The 18,975-nt window shown below is 51.9% G+C and overlaps 6 protein-coding genes across 6 annotated transcripts; 4 read left to right on the plus strand and 2 right to left on the minus strand.

The window, feature by feature from the left end:
- Window positions 1-2,869: 2,869 nt before the first annotated feature.
- Window positions 2,870-3,619, plus strand: Z519_11660 (uncharacterized protein; the record flags this gene model as incomplete). The annotated part of the gene is made up of 1 exon (XM_016769371.1): window positions 2,870-3,619. One exon carries the CDS (start codon window positions 2,870-2,872, stop codon window positions 3,617-3,619), a length of 750 nt encoding a protein of 249 aa, XP_016614355.1.
- Window positions 3,620-5,146: 1,527 nt separating this feature from the next.
- On the plus strand, window positions 5,147-6,265 carry Z519_11661 (uncharacterized protein; the record flags this gene model as incomplete). Its single annotated transcript, XM_016769372.1, has 1 exon — window positions 5,147-6,265. The coding sequence occupies one exon, from the start codon at window positions 5,147-5,149 to the stop codon at window positions 6,263-6,265; it is 1,119 nt and encodes a 372-aa protein (XP_016614356.1).
- Window positions 6,266-8,585: 2,320 nt separating this feature from the next.
- Window positions 8,586-10,526, plus strand: Z519_11662 (uncharacterized protein; the record flags this gene model as incomplete). The annotated part of the gene is made up of 3 exons (XM_016769373.1): window positions 8,586-8,847; window positions 8,930-9,221; window positions 9,332-10,526. The coding sequence occupies 3 exons, from the start codon at window positions 8,586-8,588 to the stop codon at window positions 10,524-10,526; spliced, it is 1,749 nt and encodes a 582-aa protein (XP_016614357.1).
- Window positions 10,527-10,962: 436 nt separating this feature from the next.
- On the minus strand, window positions 10,963-12,771 carry Z519_11663 (uncharacterized protein; the record flags this gene model as incomplete). The annotated part of the gene is made up of 3 exons (XM_016769374.1): window positions 10,963-12,190; window positions 12,294-12,415; window positions 12,508-12,771. 3 exons carry the CDS (start codon window positions 12,769-12,771, stop codon window positions 10,963-10,965), a joined length of 1,614 nt encoding a protein of 537 aa, XP_016614358.1.
- A 1,224-nt stretch (window positions 12,772-13,995) lies between these two features.
- Z519_11664 (uncharacterized protein) lies at window positions 13,996-16,019 on the minus strand (the record flags this gene model as incomplete). Its single annotated transcript, XM_016769375.1, has 9 exons — window positions 13,996-14,099; window positions 14,156-14,189; window positions 14,263-14,460; window positions 14,517-14,551; window positions 14,614-14,886; window positions 14,987-15,022; window positions 15,088-15,209; window positions 15,270-15,768; window positions 15,827-16,019. The coding sequence occupies 9 exons, from the start codon at window positions 16,017-16,019 to the stop codon at window positions 13,996-13,998; spliced, it is 1,494 nt and encodes a 497-aa protein (XP_016614359.1).
- A 1,377-nt stretch (window positions 16,020-17,396) lies between these two features.
- Window positions 17,397-18,823, plus strand: Z519_11665 (uncharacterized protein; the record flags this gene model as incomplete). The annotated part of the gene is made up of 3 exons (XM_016769376.1): window positions 17,397-17,725; window positions 17,776-18,316; window positions 18,371-18,823. 3 exons carry the CDS (start codon window positions 17,397-17,399, stop codon window positions 18,821-18,823), a joined length of 1,323 nt encoding a protein of 440 aa, XP_016614360.1.
- Window positions 18,824-18,975: the final 152 nt, after the last annotated feature.

Genomic DNA, 18,975 nt, shown 5'->3' on the forward strand with positions numbered 1-18,975 from the left:
TTTTTTTTTTTTTTTTTTTTTTTTTTTTTTTTTTTTTTTTTTTTTTTCTTTTTTTTTCATGCACAAGCCTTGCGAGCGACTTTTCCCTTTTTAAGCTACCCGTCGGCTTCTTAGAGAATAGAGCCAGACCTTCATGGTTTCTTTTTGTATTCTGCGCGGAAAAGTGCGTGGAAAAGGAGTTCGTCTTTGCGATCGCTAGTATTGGTTTCACTCCTGCAGGGAGCCTAGTGCTTCGAGGCTGTCTTACATTGTTATGGGAAAGCAAGCAGGCATCTGTATAGGGGTCACAGACAGGACATCAAAATAATGATTTAACGAGATGAAGAGTGAACAGTTAATCTCAAGATGTGCGCTATAAGATTGTGACTTCATCGATTCGCCGACGAGGCTGCAAGGCTGGGTCGCAGCGGTGGTAACATCGACAGCAAATGCTGGCTCGGGGATATATTCCATCGGATTCCACCACTGCATGGTCCTTCCTATCACAGTACGGAGTACGGTTGCGCGAACACTCTATTCCAGCCACCATGCAGCCTGAGCAACATTTTGCTCGCAATCTCACCACTGTGCGTTCTCTTGCGGATTGCTGAATTGCCGGTTTGTCGCCACCAGCAGAGCCATGCAGAGATCAGCCTTGCAGATTCCTAGGAAGTGGGTATCTACAAGCACATTTATGGTATGATGAAGTTCCACTCGAGCGGGACTTGAGTTTTGCTGTCAAAAGGGAGACAGGGGGTGGTTTGATCCTCTCAGAGAGGGGTCGGAGTGAAGCTGAATTTGCACCGTCTGACAGGTATCAGTGTGTCGAGACGGCTCAGAGATATGCATGATATGTCTGTGTATGGAGGGTAACTGAACAGTCAGACAAAATGAATTTCCATTGACGAATGATCCCTGTCAGCCTCGCCAAACTCCTCAGCCACTGCTGGTGTACTCGGTTGGCGTCACAAACCATCCCAATAAACCTGGCCTTTCAGCGCGACAGGGAACTGCAACCCCCTGGCATCCTTTCCTCAACCGATTCCCCGGGACATACAGAGATGTACTTGCTATTCTCTTAGTGGTCACTTGACTGTTCCACCCTCAAACATATGTTCTGCACGGGAGTTTTGCGAGGAAACTAGCAAAATCACCATTCCAGCGGGTCAATGCGGCTGAAGCGTTATCAAGGGGGACGGCAACTTAGCCAATCCGGGACTAAACCCGTCAGTCAAGCCTCGAAGGTCACCATGGCCGATCGTGAGTCATGGAAAGCTTGACCGCTGCTTCGAGGGAAGAGTAGGAATGATTGGCAACCATCTGGAGGCGCTTCCTTGCGGGCATGTTTCAAAAACATTCGGATTGGGGATTGCTTCCCCGGATCTAGCCGAATGGTAAAGCCCCGATTAATTCTCTCGATGACGCCAAGTCAGGTCAGGCGGTGGTGGCAGTGCACGAGCAAGGCATCGAAGGCGATTTGGCGGCTCGTGGTGTTTTTCGTTTTGCTGAGGGAGCCTAAACTGCCAATTGGGGGCCGCACAGCCACAGAGCGGCTCTGGCGAGTCCACATCCCTCCCTTTCCCTTCTTCCCCTTCTCCTATTACGGTCGCATCACCGCTGGCGCCCCCTTGCTATCATTGCAGAAAGAGCCACAGGGCCGGAAATGTCTTGAAGAAAATGGAGGGCCATCCGTGCTCTGACCGAATTCCCCAGATCGCTGACATAATTCGCCGCCACCGTTGTGATTACCGCCACTGGGACGTCAAACGAAACAACACCATAAGGGGGCCGACGGAGATGGGAGAAAAAGATAGCCCCATGAGAAGAAGATCAGGTGGGAAAATGGGCATCTGTGACTGCCAAGCACGGGAGTATCTGTCTTGTTCATGCCCACCGCATGAGCACAAGTCGGACCAGGCTGGGGCCTTCTCTCCCACTCCCTGGACCAAAGCACCATCCATAACCAAAATCCCCTCCGGCCGCCTTATCTACTCATGCGAACCACTGTGAAAAACTCTGCCCAAAATGCCGTCATGCTCTTGAGCCGTTAGACATTTTACCATGATCTCTCAGCCGTGCATTGGGCCGAAGGATCTCATCCCTTGTTTTCGACCCCGAAGTCTCCAATCAACGACTCTCATATCTCCCTCCGGCCCGAGAGTCCAGCCCACACATCCATCTCATTGTTTCTGCGAACCTAGCGGAAAATCATAGCTGTACGCAACGAATCACCTGGTCCAGGTCACAGCCTTGAATTCAAAAGAGCGATATAGTTGTCGCAAGCGATCTTGTTTGCACGGGCCTACACTATGCTGCTGACCGGTATTCGAGCTGCTTCTTTGTGACCACTGCGGTTGCATAGGGATATAACCCGACTCATCCCTCACAATGTCTAGTACCGGCTCCAATATATGAATCCAGGCATCCATCAAAGTCTTTTTTTTTCTCTTGACAAGACAGTGTCGAACCAAGCAAACTCAATCAGTGTCATTGGCGACTGATAGTTCCTTTCATATTCAACTCAAACCGACCAAACTATCCAGAGACACGAGTTCGATATCTTGGTCCTCGCCACAAAGACAGCCTTCCAGCAACCCTCCCCACCGACCCTTGAATGTCTGAGAGGCGCCGGAGAAGCCACGACGAGTACTCACGTGAACCCATCTTCATTGAAAGAAGCCCTCAGGTGCGTACTTACCGCCTGGTTCGAACGACCTCGCCGGAGAGAGAGCGGCTGACAGTTGGATCAAAGCTCTACAACCTCTTCCGGACTCGCAAGAAGAAGGTCCATATCATTGAGGAGGTACCCGTTCGAAGTCGACGTCCAGAGCGGCGTAGCTGGAGTCCTCCCCCTCCACCTCCGTCGCCTCCTCGAGGCCCATATCGCACCATGTCGTCCAACATGGAAGACAATATTTACACCCCTCTGCCTCCGAAGCTGCCACCGAAGACTAAGCAGCACGACGAGGATGTTCCGATCGAGTATGTAGTGGAGAAACGGTCTCCGCGGCACCTCAAGGTCAAGGTCATCCATGACCATCTCGATGACGAGGACGCTCACCCCAAGGTGGAAAGCCCCTCCCCGCCACGAAAGCGCGACAGTGGCAAGTACTATATGACCGGAGCACTCGTCGACGATGACCGCGACGGTGTGCGACGGGAATACGACCGTGTCCGACCAGATCCGGAAGTCCAGAAGTTGCGTGATGAGTTAGAGAGGGAAGAACGTAAGCGCCGACAGGCAGAGCTTACTGCTGCCGCCGAGAAAGAAAAGGCCGATCGACTCAAGGTTGACCTTGAGTTTGAGAAACGTCAAAGGTCCCTGGAGAAACGTGAACGAGAGCTTGCTGACCGAGAGAAGCGGCTCAAGCAGGAGGAGAGAGAGGAAGCTCGACGACCGCGTGAACGCCAGGGAGTCGTCGTCCACAACCCGCCAGCTGTGGCGCCATCTGTTTTGCCGATCCGCGAGCCCAAACGGTCAGCTCTGGACCGGGCTCGGGATGACTACGAGCATCTGCGCAGTCAGCAAGCTCGAGAGGATCGACGACCTGCAACAGGGGACAGACGTGCTCGGCGACAAAGCATCATCATCGTCGACGACGAGAATGACCGAGACCGAGACCGAAGACAACGACGGTAGTAGTCCTCGGCAGTCAATACATAGTGGGTCAGGGATTGGGGAGATCATGGGCAGGTATTATATATATCGGAGGGTATTGCTGCAAAGCAGGGAAAGGAGGAGCGGCGTTCTGGAGGGTTTTGGGAGGTTCTCAGGGGATACATATATCATTCGTGGCTGAAGTGACGGTCTCCACCAGCAACAATTTTGTGCCTTGAGAGGTTTCCAAATCTTGTCATTCCTTAGGACAGGCTGCGGCACACGGCCAGTGATTTTTTTTTCTTTTTTTGGTTTCGAGGAAAGGATTGTGACTAGGTATGGATGAAAGAGGTTGGTCGGTACGAGGGAGGGGGCAATATATTAGATCTTGTATGTAGACACGCGATGCCTTGTGGCAACAACTGAGCATTTTGAACATTGGTCGAGACCTTCTCTACTTGTCCGTATCGTTGAAGAATGTCGTACAGTATTACCCACAAGAACGGCCAGGACAGCTGATGGTGGAGCTTGGGTCCTCAGGTCCCTCGTGGCCTGTCTAGAGATACAGCGTTGAACCAGTCAGGGTGTGCGGGCTGCACCCAGAGGTCTAGAAGCAGGCGCTGACCACCAGAGAAGCAGTTTATGTGGTGTATGGTATTGGAGCATGGAGGGAGCGGGTTGCTGACACAGAGGCTAAAGACATGCAACAATTCGAGGTGCCTTCAAGGAAGCGTGAGGGAGATGGGATGGACAGGATGGAGCAACATTGTGTGTGGGAGGCGAAGGGGCAGAAGCCCCAAAAAGCCTTGGATCTCACCGTGAGGGCGCGTGACACGTTGACCCTTTTTTTTCCTCTGGGGAATCGGCAGCAGACACGCACACAGTCCACTATTATAGATTCAGGCTCCATTGTTGTGTGTTGTAATACCTGGCCACACATACATTACGACATCTGGCTAGAGATATAACCCTTCATCTATTGTTCATCTTGGGATCGTCCTTTTGACTGCCTTTCGGTCTCCGTGCCACGGGAGGGACAATAGAAACCGTCGTCAATACTACATACTGCAATCCTCCATCCCCCCATATCAAAATCCCAGACGCCCTTGAGATCCTGTTGCACAGCACTGTCCTCCTGTCGGCCCAAGGCTGATCGTTTTTTCTTTACTCACACAACAGGGTCTGTGAATGGCGACGCTTCCTTCTTTCCGAGCTCCGCGCCTTATTCATCCTGGTCTCAGCCGCGCTCAGCACCTTCAAGGGTCAAAGTCAAAGCCGCACCTGTCCCACCTTTCGCCCATTTGATTTTTTTTCTCTCTCTACGCTTCCTGTATTGCAGTTGCCGACGCCCTCGTTGCTGAGTTCGCGAGAAGCACTTATCCCCGCGACTCTGCGCAAGGCACACAGCAGCTCCCAGGGGAGCACAATCTGCGCCTGGACCGAGCTTGACCATGTGGCGGAACACTCGCCGCCCAAACCAGATCCCAGCAGCTGAACCTGTCTCTCCACCCATGATCGAGGTGGGCTGATCAGAAGAAGAAAAAAATACACATCTGCGCGACGCACGTCATGGGGGATTCAGAGAACCAGGGAGAGCAGAAAGAGGAAGCTGCGGGCACAACGTCGTCGTCGTCGTCGTCGTCGTCGTCGTCATCGTCGTCGTTGCCAAAACTACCTGCCCCTCCGGAGCCTGAGAACGACAAGGGGATTATTCCCTCGATTAAGAGTCCATCGTTGGAAGGCCTTGACGATCTCGCTCCCGAGAATGTGGATATTTTCAAGCTGGAACCTGTGGCTGCACTGAAACTGTTGTGTCATAGTATCGACACCCTCGTTCAATTGACCGGCGACGTTCCTCCCACGCCGCCGGCTCGGAGTCGAGGGGCCTCCCCCGCGCGAAGTCTCTCGAGGCTGCGCGAGTCGATGACACCCGCCACCGCCACGCATACGCCCAAGAAGGAAAACGTCAAGCTGCGGCCGCCGGAGTCTGCTTCACATCGGGAACATATCGATGGAGTGCTGTTTGTGAAGACACCCATAGGGTCACCTGAAGCACATGAGCATGAACCCACCGCGGCCGCCCACATCATCGGTGCCAACGCCCAGCCTCTGTACGTCCAGCATGGAGCTCTGGCGCGAAAGTTCTACTCGAAGCGACCGCCACCCATTTCCACCGAAGACTATCTAATGCGCATGCACAAATACTGTCCCATGTCGACGGCGGTATATCTGGCGGCCTCGCTCTACATCACCCGTCTGGCCATTACAGAGAAGATCTTGCCCGTCACCCCACGAAATGTACATCGTTTGCTGCTGGCCACTCTGCGAGTAGCCATGAAGGCGCTCGAAGACCTGTCATGGCCCCACGCCCGCTTTAGTAAAGTCGGAGGCGTGTCAGAGGGCGAACTAGGCCGGCTGGAAATCACCTTTTGCTATCTGATCGACTTCAACTTAAAAGTGGACGCTGAGATGCTGCAACGCGAGGCTGAGAATCTGTGTCGGCAGAACCGCTACGAGGCCGTCCTTTTTGATTATCCTTTCAGTCCGCTCGAACTGCGAATGCCTGAGAATGGCGGGGATAGGAAATCGAGAGGAGGAGCGGAGAAAAGAAAGGCCAGCAGCACGTTGCCCAGCAGGCCTGTTGTCCAGGTCGGCGCGGCGGGTATTGAAGTGTTGGGTCAGTCTTGAAACGCAGACCGGAAAGTTTGGGGGAATTGGTCCAAAACGTTATTGACGTCAGGTTTGAGGCATGTGTACGATTTTTTGTGACAGAGAGCGGGCGGCAAGCAAGGATGGCGCAGGGAGGCAGAAATGCTATTTACTTGGGTGACACCCAAATCTAGGAAACCATCTCGTGGGAAGCGAAGGACAGACACATGAATTGAAGGTGGACGCCACATATCGGCCGGATAACTCAATCGCATCGATCTGGCTTCGTCCAGCGAATGCCTATCGTATCGTCTGCCGAACCGTTCTGCTCGATTAGTTATGTCCTCTATGACGGCCGCGGATGGATTTGTCTGCGGTGTGTTTTGAATAGTATCCTTCATCCCACAGTGGCACAATGTCTGCTGCGCAAGGCTGGTGACACGTCCGTACATCATTTCCTACATTCCCCAAGTCCTCGCTACATATCCAGATACGGTCTGTCCTTCGTAGTTACCTCGCTGTCTCTGAATCGAGCCACGGCGGGCAAATTCAAACGTGCAGCCCTGTGACAAGCACATGCACACGCCACTCTCGTGTGTAGAACTAGCAAGCAAACCGCCGAGTCAGGCGAGTTTGCTTGATTTGACAGGATATTATGTACCCAGAGATTCCCCCGGTTTGGTTTGGGTGGTCACTCCTTTTTTTTTTCTCTGCACGGTAACTATCAATCGTCTCGTGCATGTACGAAGCGCACGGACTGCTTTGGTTCTGAAATAAGGGGAAAATTGCTCGATCTGTTGCAACGGTATATACTTTATATATGGCTAGGTCCTTGGTGGCGGGACGGCGTTCCAGGTGCCGTCTTTGAGAGATTATACTTCGTCATCTATAGCCCCCATCAATTGACCTGATCCTGCCAAATGAAGTCGAAATCTCGGCCTGCACTTGTCATCGTATGGCTTCGAGTTGGGGCACTGTGGGTCTTGAGTTTTGGGGTGACCTGGTTTGTGATAGGCACATATGTAAGTCTGTATACCTCATACGCGAGTAAAAGCCCCTCGAAGCCTCGTTCGGTCTATAGAGCCGAGGAATATAGGTGCCAAGTGTACCCCTGTCAGACAGATGATTGCGGAAATTGTCGGCGTCGGCATCGGCAGAAGTAACAGCAGCGGTGAGAATCCCTCATTCTGCTTTTTGCCATCGTCAGAAGTCAAAAAGCTCGACCCTCAAATCAAACAGGTACTCTGGTAACAAGCACCGTTGCGGCCCGTCGCGCTATGGTATGGTAAAGTCGTCGGCAATTGACCTGGTTGCAATCAATGGGCGAAAGGGGAAAATGGGCATCTGCCGCCACCACCCCGGCGCTGTGTTATGGGTGTGATCGCCGGTACATGTCCGAGCTGCTGCTTGAGGCGAAGAAGCGATGGAAGCACGAACTCGCAACGTGGGCCTGATTGGCGACCGCAAGACGCACCGTCCAATCCGGCATTGGCGCAGTGACGTCCCGATCTTCGTCGTTCTTTTGCTCACCTGCGATGGTCCGAATTGGTGCTAGATCCGGATTTTTCATGTTGTGCGATACTACCTTGCGAAAATTGGGGTGGAGCTGGCCGTCGGTTAGGTCGACTATCATGTTTTGTATGCATGGGTCCCAACCCAACGAGACCACTTTTTCGCGTCTGACACTGGGCATCGCAGCTGGAATGGAGAATGGAAACTCTCAGAAGCCCCCGTGCGACATGGGACAGAGCAGATTCTTCCATGTCCCATTGGATGGAGAAGTCGTAGTTGGGGAACTGAGAAGTGGGAAAAATTATACTTCTTTGGCTGTGGATATGGATGGATGGACGGAGTATGTATCGTCGGATCCAAGGGGCCACACCGCGTGACTCCTGGCTGTCTGTCAACCTCGACCTTTGGGCTTTCTCACGGTAATGTCCAGGATCAGATCCCACTTACTCTTTCTTAACAAATCTGGCAGTTACCCCCCATGGACATCTGATCCTTCTCGAACATCACAATCCCCAGACCAACAGCACTTCTTGCACTTACCCCGGAAAAGCAGTGCAACGTGGGATCTTCGTCCCCCGCAGACTAGAGTCTGCACAAGGATATAAAGAGAAGCTGGTCGGACGATCAGCGCGGGGTGAAAGAGATCCTGTTCACTCAAACCTATCATTGATTATTACTTTGCTCTGGCCTGTTCTTGATCAGGTTGTCTCGCCAAGAGCGCAGCTAGAAGTCATCCTTCACCTCGATATCTAACTACCACCCCCCCATAAAACCATTCTTGTTTGTGCCCTTCAATTGGTGGCAAAATCAAAGCGAAGACAAGCTCGCGCTGAACCAATTTTCGATCATGTCGGAAAAGGCGATCGAGGAGAATGTCATCTCGTCTCAACCTTCCCACGGCGCCGCGGAGCAAGTCGTAAAGGATGAGTTCGAGCACCAGAAGACCTTTGAAAATATCATCCAAAATGCTCAGAGCGCCACCGAAAAAGAGCACAAGATGAGCTTGTGGCAGGGCATCAAGCTCTATCCCAAAGCCGTTGGCTGGAGCATCTTGATCTCGACCTGCATCTGTATGGAGGGCTATGATGTCTGCCTGTTGAGCAACTTCTGTGAGTTATAATCATGCTCCACAGTCCCGAAAAGTTGTTGGTCCTTGTCTAGTTCTTGACTTTCTGATTGCTGTTTTCCCAGATGCATTCCCTCAGTTCCGGAAGAAATACGGCGAACAACTCCCCGATGGCAGCTACCAGATTCCTGCCCCCTGGCAATCAGGTCTAAGCAACGGCGCCAACGTCGGTGAAATCATTGGTCTCTTCATCAACGGCATCGTCTCTGAGCGTTTTGGCTACCGCTACACCGTCATGACTTGCCTGACCCTGATCATCATCTTTACGGCTATCTTCTTCACCGCACAGAACGTGGAGACTCTGCAGGTCGCAGAGATCCTTTGTGGCATCCCTTGGGGAATCTTTCAAACTCTTACGTTAGTGTTCCTGTCCTTTATTTTCATTCTAGACGTCTGGGGGTGTTGAAATTTCTAAAAAATTAAAAAAAAAAAAGGGCAAACGCCATACTGACTTGTCACGTGATTAGCATAACATACGCCTCAGAAGTCTGTCCCGTTGCACTCCGAGGGTATCTAACAACCTATGTGAACTTCTGCTGGGGCCTCGGGCAGGTCGTTGGGATAGGCGTTATCAAGTCTATGTTGCCTCGAGACGATCAGTGGTCATACCGGATTCCATACGCCCTTCAATGGATGTGGCCTGTACCACTACTAGTTGGAATTTTCTTGGCTCCAGAATCACCATGGTGGCTTGTCCGGAAAGGCCGTATTGACGACGCAAAGAGATCCCTGCTTCGACTGACCTCGCTTAACCGAGAAACCGACTTTGACGCTGACGAAACTATTGCGATGATGGTGCACACAACCGCGCTAGAAGAAAAGATCACAAGAGGCGCGACGTACTGGGACTGCTTCAAGGGATCAGATTTGCGACGGACTGAGATTGTGTGCATGGTTTGGGCCATCCAGAACCTCTCCGGCAACTCCTTCTCCGGATATTCGACATATTTCCTTGAACAAGCCGGCCTAGCGACGAGCAAATCCTATGACTTCGCCCTCGGCCAATACGGGATCAACATGGCTGGTGTATTTGGTGCTTGGTTCTTGATGACCTTGGGTATCGGGCGCCGATCACTCTACCTCTACGGCCTGTGCGGCTTATTCTCCATGCTCTTCATCATGGGATTTTTAGGGCTCGTTCCTGACGCTCACAGAGACTCGGCTGCGCTAGCTACGGGATCAATTATGCTGGTATGGGCGCTGTGCTATCAACTTACTGTTGGCACTGTCTGTTACTCTCTCGTCGCCGAACTGTCCACCCGCCGTCTCCAAATCAAAACCGTCGTCTTGGGTCGCAACTTGTACAACGTGGTGGGAATTATTTGCTCCGTCCTGACGCCATACATGCTCAACCCAGGTGAATGGAACTGGGGCAACTACGCGGGTTTCTTCTGGGCGGGGATCTGCTTCTTCTGCATTATTTACACGTATTTCCGCGTTCCGGAGCCGGCAGGTCGCAGTTTCGCCGAACTAGATCTTCTGTTTGAGAGAGGCGTAAGTGCACGGAAGTTCGCGAGCACGCACATCGACGTCTTTGAGGAGGGTGTGGTCCATGAGACGGTTGAGGGAACGGGAACCTTGAGAAATTACGAGCAGAAGAGAGGAAGTGTCGTGCATGCCGTAATGGGTGAGGAGACAATGCCTCCTAGGAAAATGGTCTAGGAGAACGATGTTATGTAGGAGAGCTTCGTAGGGACCAAGGTGAGAGGAGCGGCTGGCTCGAATTCCCATAACAGTTCTACTGTGGATTCCGTACGCAGTATGCCGCAACTTGCCGCATAAGGCTGCGAGGCTGCGAGGCTGCAAGCCTGGGGGGGTCGTAAACGTGGAGCCTTTCCAAAACCGGTAACTAGTGCCCAACAGTATATATTATTAGTACTCGGTTCTTGTAAGACCGTTTTATCCAATGTGAATGATGGATTCGTCTAGTTTCGCTATTCTAGACCTCAGGGAATGTGTCAAAGATCGGTCACCATATCTGACATTCCGACAACATAACTAGTGAGGATGCGGTTCTGGGAAAACACCTTCGGCAGAAGGAGGTGAAATACCAGCTCGCGTGTCTTCTAACTGGAGTTTTGAGCGTGTTCATCTTGTGTCACAGTTTTGCAATCAAAGCACGAGGGTGGACAGGCTCGTCACCGATCTGGGCCATTTTCATCTCCAATAGACGCGTCATTTCTTTCACCACATCTTGATACCGGAGGTCGTGGTAGACGTTGAACAGCTCGAGCGGATCCATATCACAGTCGAAGAGCTCCCATTCTTTGTCCTCGTCGCCGGGCGGGCTCGGCCGCGCGCCCGAGACCCCAAAGTCCTCGTTGTACCAGTATATGAGCTTGTAGCGTTGGTTGCGGACGCCGTAGTGCGCGTAGGCTTGGTGGATGATGTCGTTGTGCATCCAGTACCGGTGGTAGGCAACCTGTTGCCAGTCCCGCGGCGCGGGGACGACGCCACCACCGCGTAGCAGGACCCGAAACGACACGCCTTGCATGTAGTTTGGGATCGTCAGCCCCGCGTAGTCGAGCCACGTGGGCGCAAAGTCGACGTTGGAGATGATGTCGTTGCAGACCGAGCCCGGGGCGATCTCGGCTGGGTAGCGGATCAAGAAAGGCATCTGGAAGGATTCTTCGTACATGAAGCGCTTGTCGAACCAGCCGTGCTCGCCGAGGAAGAAGCCTTGGTCCGAGGTGTAGATGACCATCGTGTTTCCTATCAACGAGCCTCCTTCCTCGTCGTCCAGGTATTGTAAAAGTCGACCTACGTTGTCGTCGATGGACTGGATGGTGCGCAGGTACCGCTGCATGTACCGCTGGAATTTGAACTCGGCGAGCTCGGCGGCGGAGTTGAACGTGAAAACAGTCCCATCATCCTTGTCTATCAGCCGCAGGGATTTCACACCAGTCTCGTCCGACGGTGCGGGAATCTTGCGCTCGCTGGCCCCTTTCTCCTGCTGCACCTTCTCTCCCACCCGTCGCCCTCCGTCCGGTTGGACCAGCCCCAGATCCTGGTAAGTCAAGTCTTCGGCCACCCGCATCTTGGCCACTTTAGCCGCTTTCGCTCGGTTCTTGTAGTCATCAGTGAACGTGTCAGGAAGGTGGACTGGTTCAGTGTACAGGTGTTTGTGCTTGATGTCGCATTCCCAAGAGCGGTGAGGAGCTTTTTGATGACACATGAGGAAAAATGGCCGCGTCCTGTCCCGCAATCCTATCCATTGCAGGCATTTGTTCGTAATAATGTCGGAGACGTAGCCTTCTTCAATCTGGCTGCCAGAAGGATCGATGAACTCCGGGTCCCAATAGTCGCCTTGACCGGGTAATACCGACCTGTGGACAACAGTACCATGATATTAGTAGTGGCATCACAGTTCTCATGAGTTTGACAGCTTCGTGCAGTAAATTGTACAGTGTCTACGATACGAGGACGCACCAGTAGTCAAATCCGGATGGTTCATGAGCAGTGCCCTCTCCAAGGTGCCACTTGCCAACCATAGCAGTTTGATAGCCTGCTGAGCGCAGATGCTTTGCGACATTGGGTATATATTTGTTGATCTGGCTCCCGGAGTCAGGATTCTTCCCCTTACATCGAGAGCAAGCATGCCGCATTCTCCGCTCTTTTAGGGTGAAAGGGGAGCGACACATACATGATTGTCAAGGGTCATTACTCCGTTGACATGGTTGTAGGTTCCGGTCAAAATAGATGCCCTAGATGGCGTGCAGATCGAGTTCGTCACGTAGCAGTGATTGAATTTCATGCCCTCGGTTGCTAAGCGGTCAATGTTTGGCGTGTGGTTGATGCCGGCTCCGTAGCAGCTGATAGCCTTGGACGCATGGTCGTCGGCCATAATGAAGATGATATTGGGTCTCGAGACCGACGGCGAGGTCGCCCTTTGAATGTGTTCGCCCATGATTAAGACGATCTCTTTGGCTTGTTTCGTTCCGTTTCCATGTACCAGTAAATACGGGTTCCCTAATTGAGTACGTGTCCTGGCTTGTCGCCTGTCTTTGCGGGCGGCGGAGGAAGAGGGGGAGGAACCTAGATCCTCATATATGACCGGAGTGAGACCAATGGCGGTAGGCGATGCAGCGACTCTTGCCCTTTCCAGACTAACTCCCCAGCTAGGTAAAATCAAGCGTCTCGGAGAATGCTCTCCTGCTTCCCCCTGCTGGTCACCCGTACCACAAAGAGCAAATATCTTGCCCCCCGGGCTTGACACGGCACTACAGCGGTAGGAGGCGGGTGTTCCAAATGATCTAGATCGCCCATATTAATTATATTTTGTCGGCTGTCGGTCTCCAGTCAACTTGATTGGTATCGTCTGAGCAATGTCGGCAGTTTGAGCTGTGCCATCGAGTGTCGTTTCTGTGGAGCCTGCGCCGTCAGCGCGGTATTGTGCAACAGCAACTTATATTGCTCAAACACCGACATCCGTCTCCACTCCGTCTCCGCCTGTACTAAAACAAGCTAGTTAGCTTTTGCCGACTGGCATAACAATCACTTCTAGTAACTTCAGATTCATATGATCGTGCGGACTACCATGTAAATCCTCACACTGAAACCAGCGATCCAGTTTGCAAAAAAAGAAAAGGAAAAAAAAGAAAGAAAAAAGAGGGACAGTCCAATGCACAATACATGCTGCGTCCGTTGTACCCGGGGGGAGGTGCTCAATAGCGACGAGGTGGTGTCTATATATCAAATATAGTAAAGTGTATGGTAAAGGACAGAGCTCCACCATATCCAAAAGTAAACAAATGTCCGTTATACATGAAGGGTACCTTCGCCTATTGTGAAAGACTTTGTTTTGCTACTAAGACTGCCCTGCCGGGCTGCGCCATTTAATTTCGTTTCGGCTCACCAAGTACATTAGTCCCTACCACGAACGGAGGCCATGGATCCGTTCAGGCGTATTTATTCTGAGAAAGGGCGGAAAGAATAGTTGCCGTTAGAATGATCCACGCCTATCATTTTATTCAACTCATCCTATTCGACAGCTGCATCTTGATGTGTGAGTTCCAAGCCGCCAAAACATTTCCGACATCCGTAAAGCGTATTGTATCTTCGACAAAAATTCGGCGTGAAATGCTCTGGTTATAAACCTGGCGTGTTTTCGCGACTCTAGTCTCTCATATATTTATGCTTCTTTCAGCTCCACAGTCGCTTTATCGTCATGTGTGATCTGCTGGCGCACCTGGTTGCGCACTCCTTCAAAGTCAATAGCCTGGGTTGAATTGAAAACTGAGCACAGGTTAGCTTGCTATCAATGGTAAAATCTTCACGAAATTCTGTCTTACCGATTTCCATCTCCTCCAGAGACTTTCCTTTAGTCTGATGCATCACTTTGTCAGCTTACCAACCTCTTCTACGTAGAATATTCCACACGAGCAACTCGATTACTCACCTCTTTGATAAAGAACCAAGAATAGGCAACCAAGGACCAATTGAAGATAGCGAACATTAAGAATGTCCTCCAGCCCAGGTTGTTGACTGCATGAGGGGTTGTCTGGGAGAAGACGAAGTTGAAGAGCCACTGAGTTGCCGCGCCTATCGCGATCCCACCTTCACGGAGACGAGTAGGGAAGATCTCGCTCATGTATAGCTGCAAACACAATTTAGCACCTTATCTCGGACTCGATGCTAAAAGTAGGTACTTACCCAAGATACCGGTCCCCAAGAGCAATTGTAGGTCACTACGTACCTTAGTCAGATTGCTGCCTCGGCATTAACGAGGGTAAACAAAGGGTGTCTTAACTAGCTTCCAAGTAGATCATAGTCAAAGAGGCGACCGCCGTGCTTGTCAGGCCTACGCCAGCCTTGGGAGGATGTGTTGCGGTCAAGATCGCTATGATAAGCATGTAGGCACCCATTAAGAAGGCGCCTAGGAGGAGGGACCACTTTCGGCCAATTCTCTCAACCAAAAAGAGGAGGAAGAATAGGCAGGAGACCACCTTGACGACGCCGAAGAAGCCACTAATCAGAAGGGCTTGGTTTCCTGCCCCAACGGCGGTGAACACCTGAGGAGCAACTAGAAAAGCAAAGCATATATTAGTGAAGAGCGCTTAAAAGAAACTTAAAAGAAATAAGGCAAAGAAAAAGAGGGGAAGAAAGTGCAATTGAAATCTTACAGTATGCAAGCGAGGTATTCCCGGTCAATTGGACCCCTGAGTATCAGATCCGTTAGAAAGAAAGTCACCCATACAAAGCTCAGGTTGACGGGAGTCGTTACCAATTTGCAGAGTAATAACAATCAACACGCGAAAGCGGTTGGCAGGTAAGAGAAACTCTTTCCATGTCAGACCCTCTGTGATGCGTTCCTCTTCTCGGATCCCAGCAACGATTTCAGCGAACCTGTTATGCCAAATATTAGCATCGTCTGATGCCCAACGACTTTTGTTCCAGGAAACGCACTCTTCCTTTGTTTCAACTGTGTCCTCCCCCCTTACCCACACAAGAGAAGCCATCGCTTCTTCATGGTGGCCGCGCTTTGCCAGCCATCTCACGCTTTCCTTAGTGAGGAGCATACCGAGTCCGAGGAGACCTCCGGGAACCAGCTGGAGTCCGATGGGAATCCGCCATTGTTTCGAGGATGGCGGCAGGTCTTGCGACACTCCGTAGTCTACCCAGTAGGATGTCATAACTCCAAGAGTGAAAAAGAACTGGAACATGCTCCCCAGAGCTCCGCGAATCTGTTTCGGGGCCATTTCCGCGCTGTACATGGGTATAATTACGGTAGCCATGCCAACACCCACTCCACTGATGGTTCGCCCGGCATAGAAGGCCCCCAAACCGTTCACCTTGACCAGCTGAAGAATGCAACCAATGCAAAATATCAGCGAGGCTAGAGCAATTGACCAGCGCCGACCGAGACGTGCTGTAAATGGCCACACGAAAAAGCAGGCGAAGAAGGCTGTTGAACCGGGCGTGGATCAGCAAAGGCACCAAGAGCTCTAGAGATGGCCACTGACCGCCGGCTTGCAGAAGACTTGCCGCGTTGGAACTGACAGTCGACTTGTGCTTAGCAGAATAATTCATGTCGGTTTGGAAAGACTGGAGGGTGAGGATGCCGCCGACGATACCAGTGTCGTAGGCAAACAGGAATGAGCCAATGCAGCTGAGAGCCACAAGATAAATAGCCCTGAAAGTCCCCAGCCTCGACATCTTTGGAGTAACGGGATAAACGACCCTGAGGAACGAAGATAATGAGAGTGAGGTATCCAACATCCGTCAGAGGGCCAGAATGGTCAGGATTCAGATGTCAATGCGGAGGACTCTTCCCAGTTATATATTGCCAGCAATAGACCACAGTGGCAGCTCTCTTCCCATGACTCAAAGAAGAGGTTGTAATTTAGTCTGAGTCCCGGCACGGTCTTAGAGATGACTTTGCCGGAATGTGGCTGACTCCCACCACCAGCCGTAGTAGTACAGTGCGGGCCTGGGGTAGGGGCCGCGGGGAAGAAAAAGGGGGTTGGGAGGGGGGATAAGCGGGAATTGGACCCAGCGCGGGTCTCGGTCGCAGTATATAATGATTCGACCGCTCCGTTCTAACACCACCACCGGCCGGTCGACCTCGTCGACTCCCGCCAAACCTCGTGGAAGAATTACCGCTTTCCGCCTAGCCCTGTGTCTTGCCTCTCACCCCGCGAGACCTTGATGAGCGATAGAACAGACAGCGACGACGATGAGATCCGTCTGCACTCAATGCAGGGTGAGAAAGGTGAGTCCAAGCCGGAAGGCCGCGAGGCCAGCCACCAAGCCTGCAACCCACATACCCAATATCTACTCCTCGGGGGCTAACATGACGCCTCGAGGACCAAGGTTAAGTGCGACGGCACTCATCCGGTTTGCCACCACTGCAGCCGCCTACAATTTGACTGTTCTTTTCAGCAGCCATACACCCCTGCTAGCATCCACACTCCAAACCTTCCAAGGCGTTGTCGTCGGACACAAGCTTGCCTCGCCTGTAGGGCTCTCAAGATTCGCTGTTTCGGGGAGACGCCGGCCTGCTCGACATGTGTGCGTCGCGGCCGAGACTGTGTCTACCCGGCCATCACAAGAAACCGGGGGCATGCCACGGTTACGAGAACACCAGAAAGCAATGTCGAATCTTTGGCCTCCGAAAGGCCTTTCCTAGATCTTTCCCCATCAACATCTCCCAGACCACATTTTGGAGACAATGGCGATGGACTGGTACCTCCAGGGGTATCAGGATTAGTTTCTCCCTCATCAGAGACTGTCACTGAGCTCGTTGCTGAATTCTTCCGCTGGCTTTACCCCCTCCCCTCCTACGATTTCCTTCATAAAGCCACTGTTATCAAAAGATGTAACGAGGCGACGATAGATGAGTCTGTGAAGCTGTCCTTATGTGCAATCACTGCATTGCACCTCGGTAGGACTTTCTTGCCCAGCAATGCCTGGGTCGAGAGGGCCCAACAAGTGATTTTCCAAAGCCTCGAACGGCCATCCATCTTCCATCTGCAGGCATTGTTGCTCCTAATCCGATACCTTGCAGGCACAGGGAAGTTTCAAACATCTTTCATGCTATCCGGCCTCGCTGCGAGACTGGCAATGGCCCTCCGCCTCAACTATGAGCGCTTGGACCTCGGGGTAGTTGCACAAGAAGTTCGTCGCCGGACATTTTGGTCTCTATATCTTCTGGAAGACATTTTCTGTGTCGGATTAAAAGAATTTGAGCTTTGCAGGCCAGACACCATCCAGCTGCAGCTACCTTGTGCGGACGCCGACTTCGAAGGGGAACGACTCGTAACCACTGGCCCCTTGAGACCTGATGGTGGGCGAGAACCAGAAATCATCAACGATCGGGGCCTTTTTCTTCGACTGGTGTATATTCGTCGCGCCATTATGAGGTAATGTGCCTCAGAGCTGGTCAAAAACTTGCTCCTCACAAGATTTCTAGGTTGAATAGACGCGCCTATCTCAAAGAAATCGACACCTCAGAGCTTGTTAGCTCCATTCGAAATTTTGAGACCAAGTTACAGCAGTGCCAGACGCAGATTCGTCCATTCGACCAATTCACCCCTGACGGTCCAGTCCTGTATCACGTACGGCCTCAGACTGTGATGTGCCACATGTCATTACATCAGTGCTATTGCGACCTGTACCGCATCTTCCTGACCGGATATAGGGACGCGGTCCCACAAGTCGATGTCCAAGCTGTGGCAGTGAAAGACAGAATGATTATGCGCACCAAGTGTCTGGAGAATGCAGAAAAGATCATCCAGACATTGATTGATTTTAGCGAGCAGAGCGATAAGATGCAGGTCTTGGACTCCGACGCTGCCGTGTGTGCATATCATGGTACCCGGCTGGTGCTGTTTGGTGCTTACTCTCCAGGAGGCAATCCGAGACTCCCCATGCAGCTAGCTATCAACAGAGCAAAAGCCTGCTTGTCTATCTTGTCACGCTTGTTCGCTTTTTCCCACAGCGTGAAACCCATGGTGAGCACCACAGATTCGATTTGGAGCAACCTACAGCGACTGACTTATTTATAGCTAAAGGACCTTGACGGACTCATTCAGCGATACGATGCTTCTCTAGCTTTGTCCTATAATGTGGCAATCGCTGAAGAAGAGGAAAGTCTTTCACACGGAAGAGAAGTTTCGGAGCATGCTAGAGTCCGGCAAAGACTGTCTGTACACAGTCTTCTACTTCAAGCAGGCTTCGTCGACGACAGCCGAGATGCTGCTGATTCATTTGCTAAGGAAGACGATTCTCTCGGAGCGAACTTAGAAAGCCGCGCGAGCCTGGAAGAGCCGGGAAACAGACAAGCTGATGGCCAACGCTCTTACGGCGGGATGGTTTCGCCTGAGCCGTTATTGCTGTCCCACGAATTATTTCCAGACATGCAGCAAGGCAACACGAATCTACTCTTCAACGCTTGGATGGGGTTCCCCGGCCCTGACGAGCTCTCCGGCATTGGCAGTGCCTTAGATGATGAATTTTAACAAAGTTGTCGGTGAGGGTTTGAAGTGCACCTCACCCCTCATTGTTGCCCTGGACCGCCAATGGAGGTAACATATCATATGAGCTGGAGATTCCCCTCCCAAGAGTACTTATTTTCTGATCAGACGAAGCGGACAGTTGGCCTCAGCTGCAG

The sequence above is a fragment of the Cladophialophora bantiana genome (assembly GCF_000835475.1).
Source record: "Cladophialophora bantiana CBS 173.52 unplaced genomic scaffold supercont1.23, whole genome shotgun sequence".
Lineage (NCBI taxonomy): Eukaryota > Fungi > Ascomycota > Eurotiomycetes > Chaetothyriales > Herpotrichiellaceae > Cladophialophora > Cladophialophora bantiana.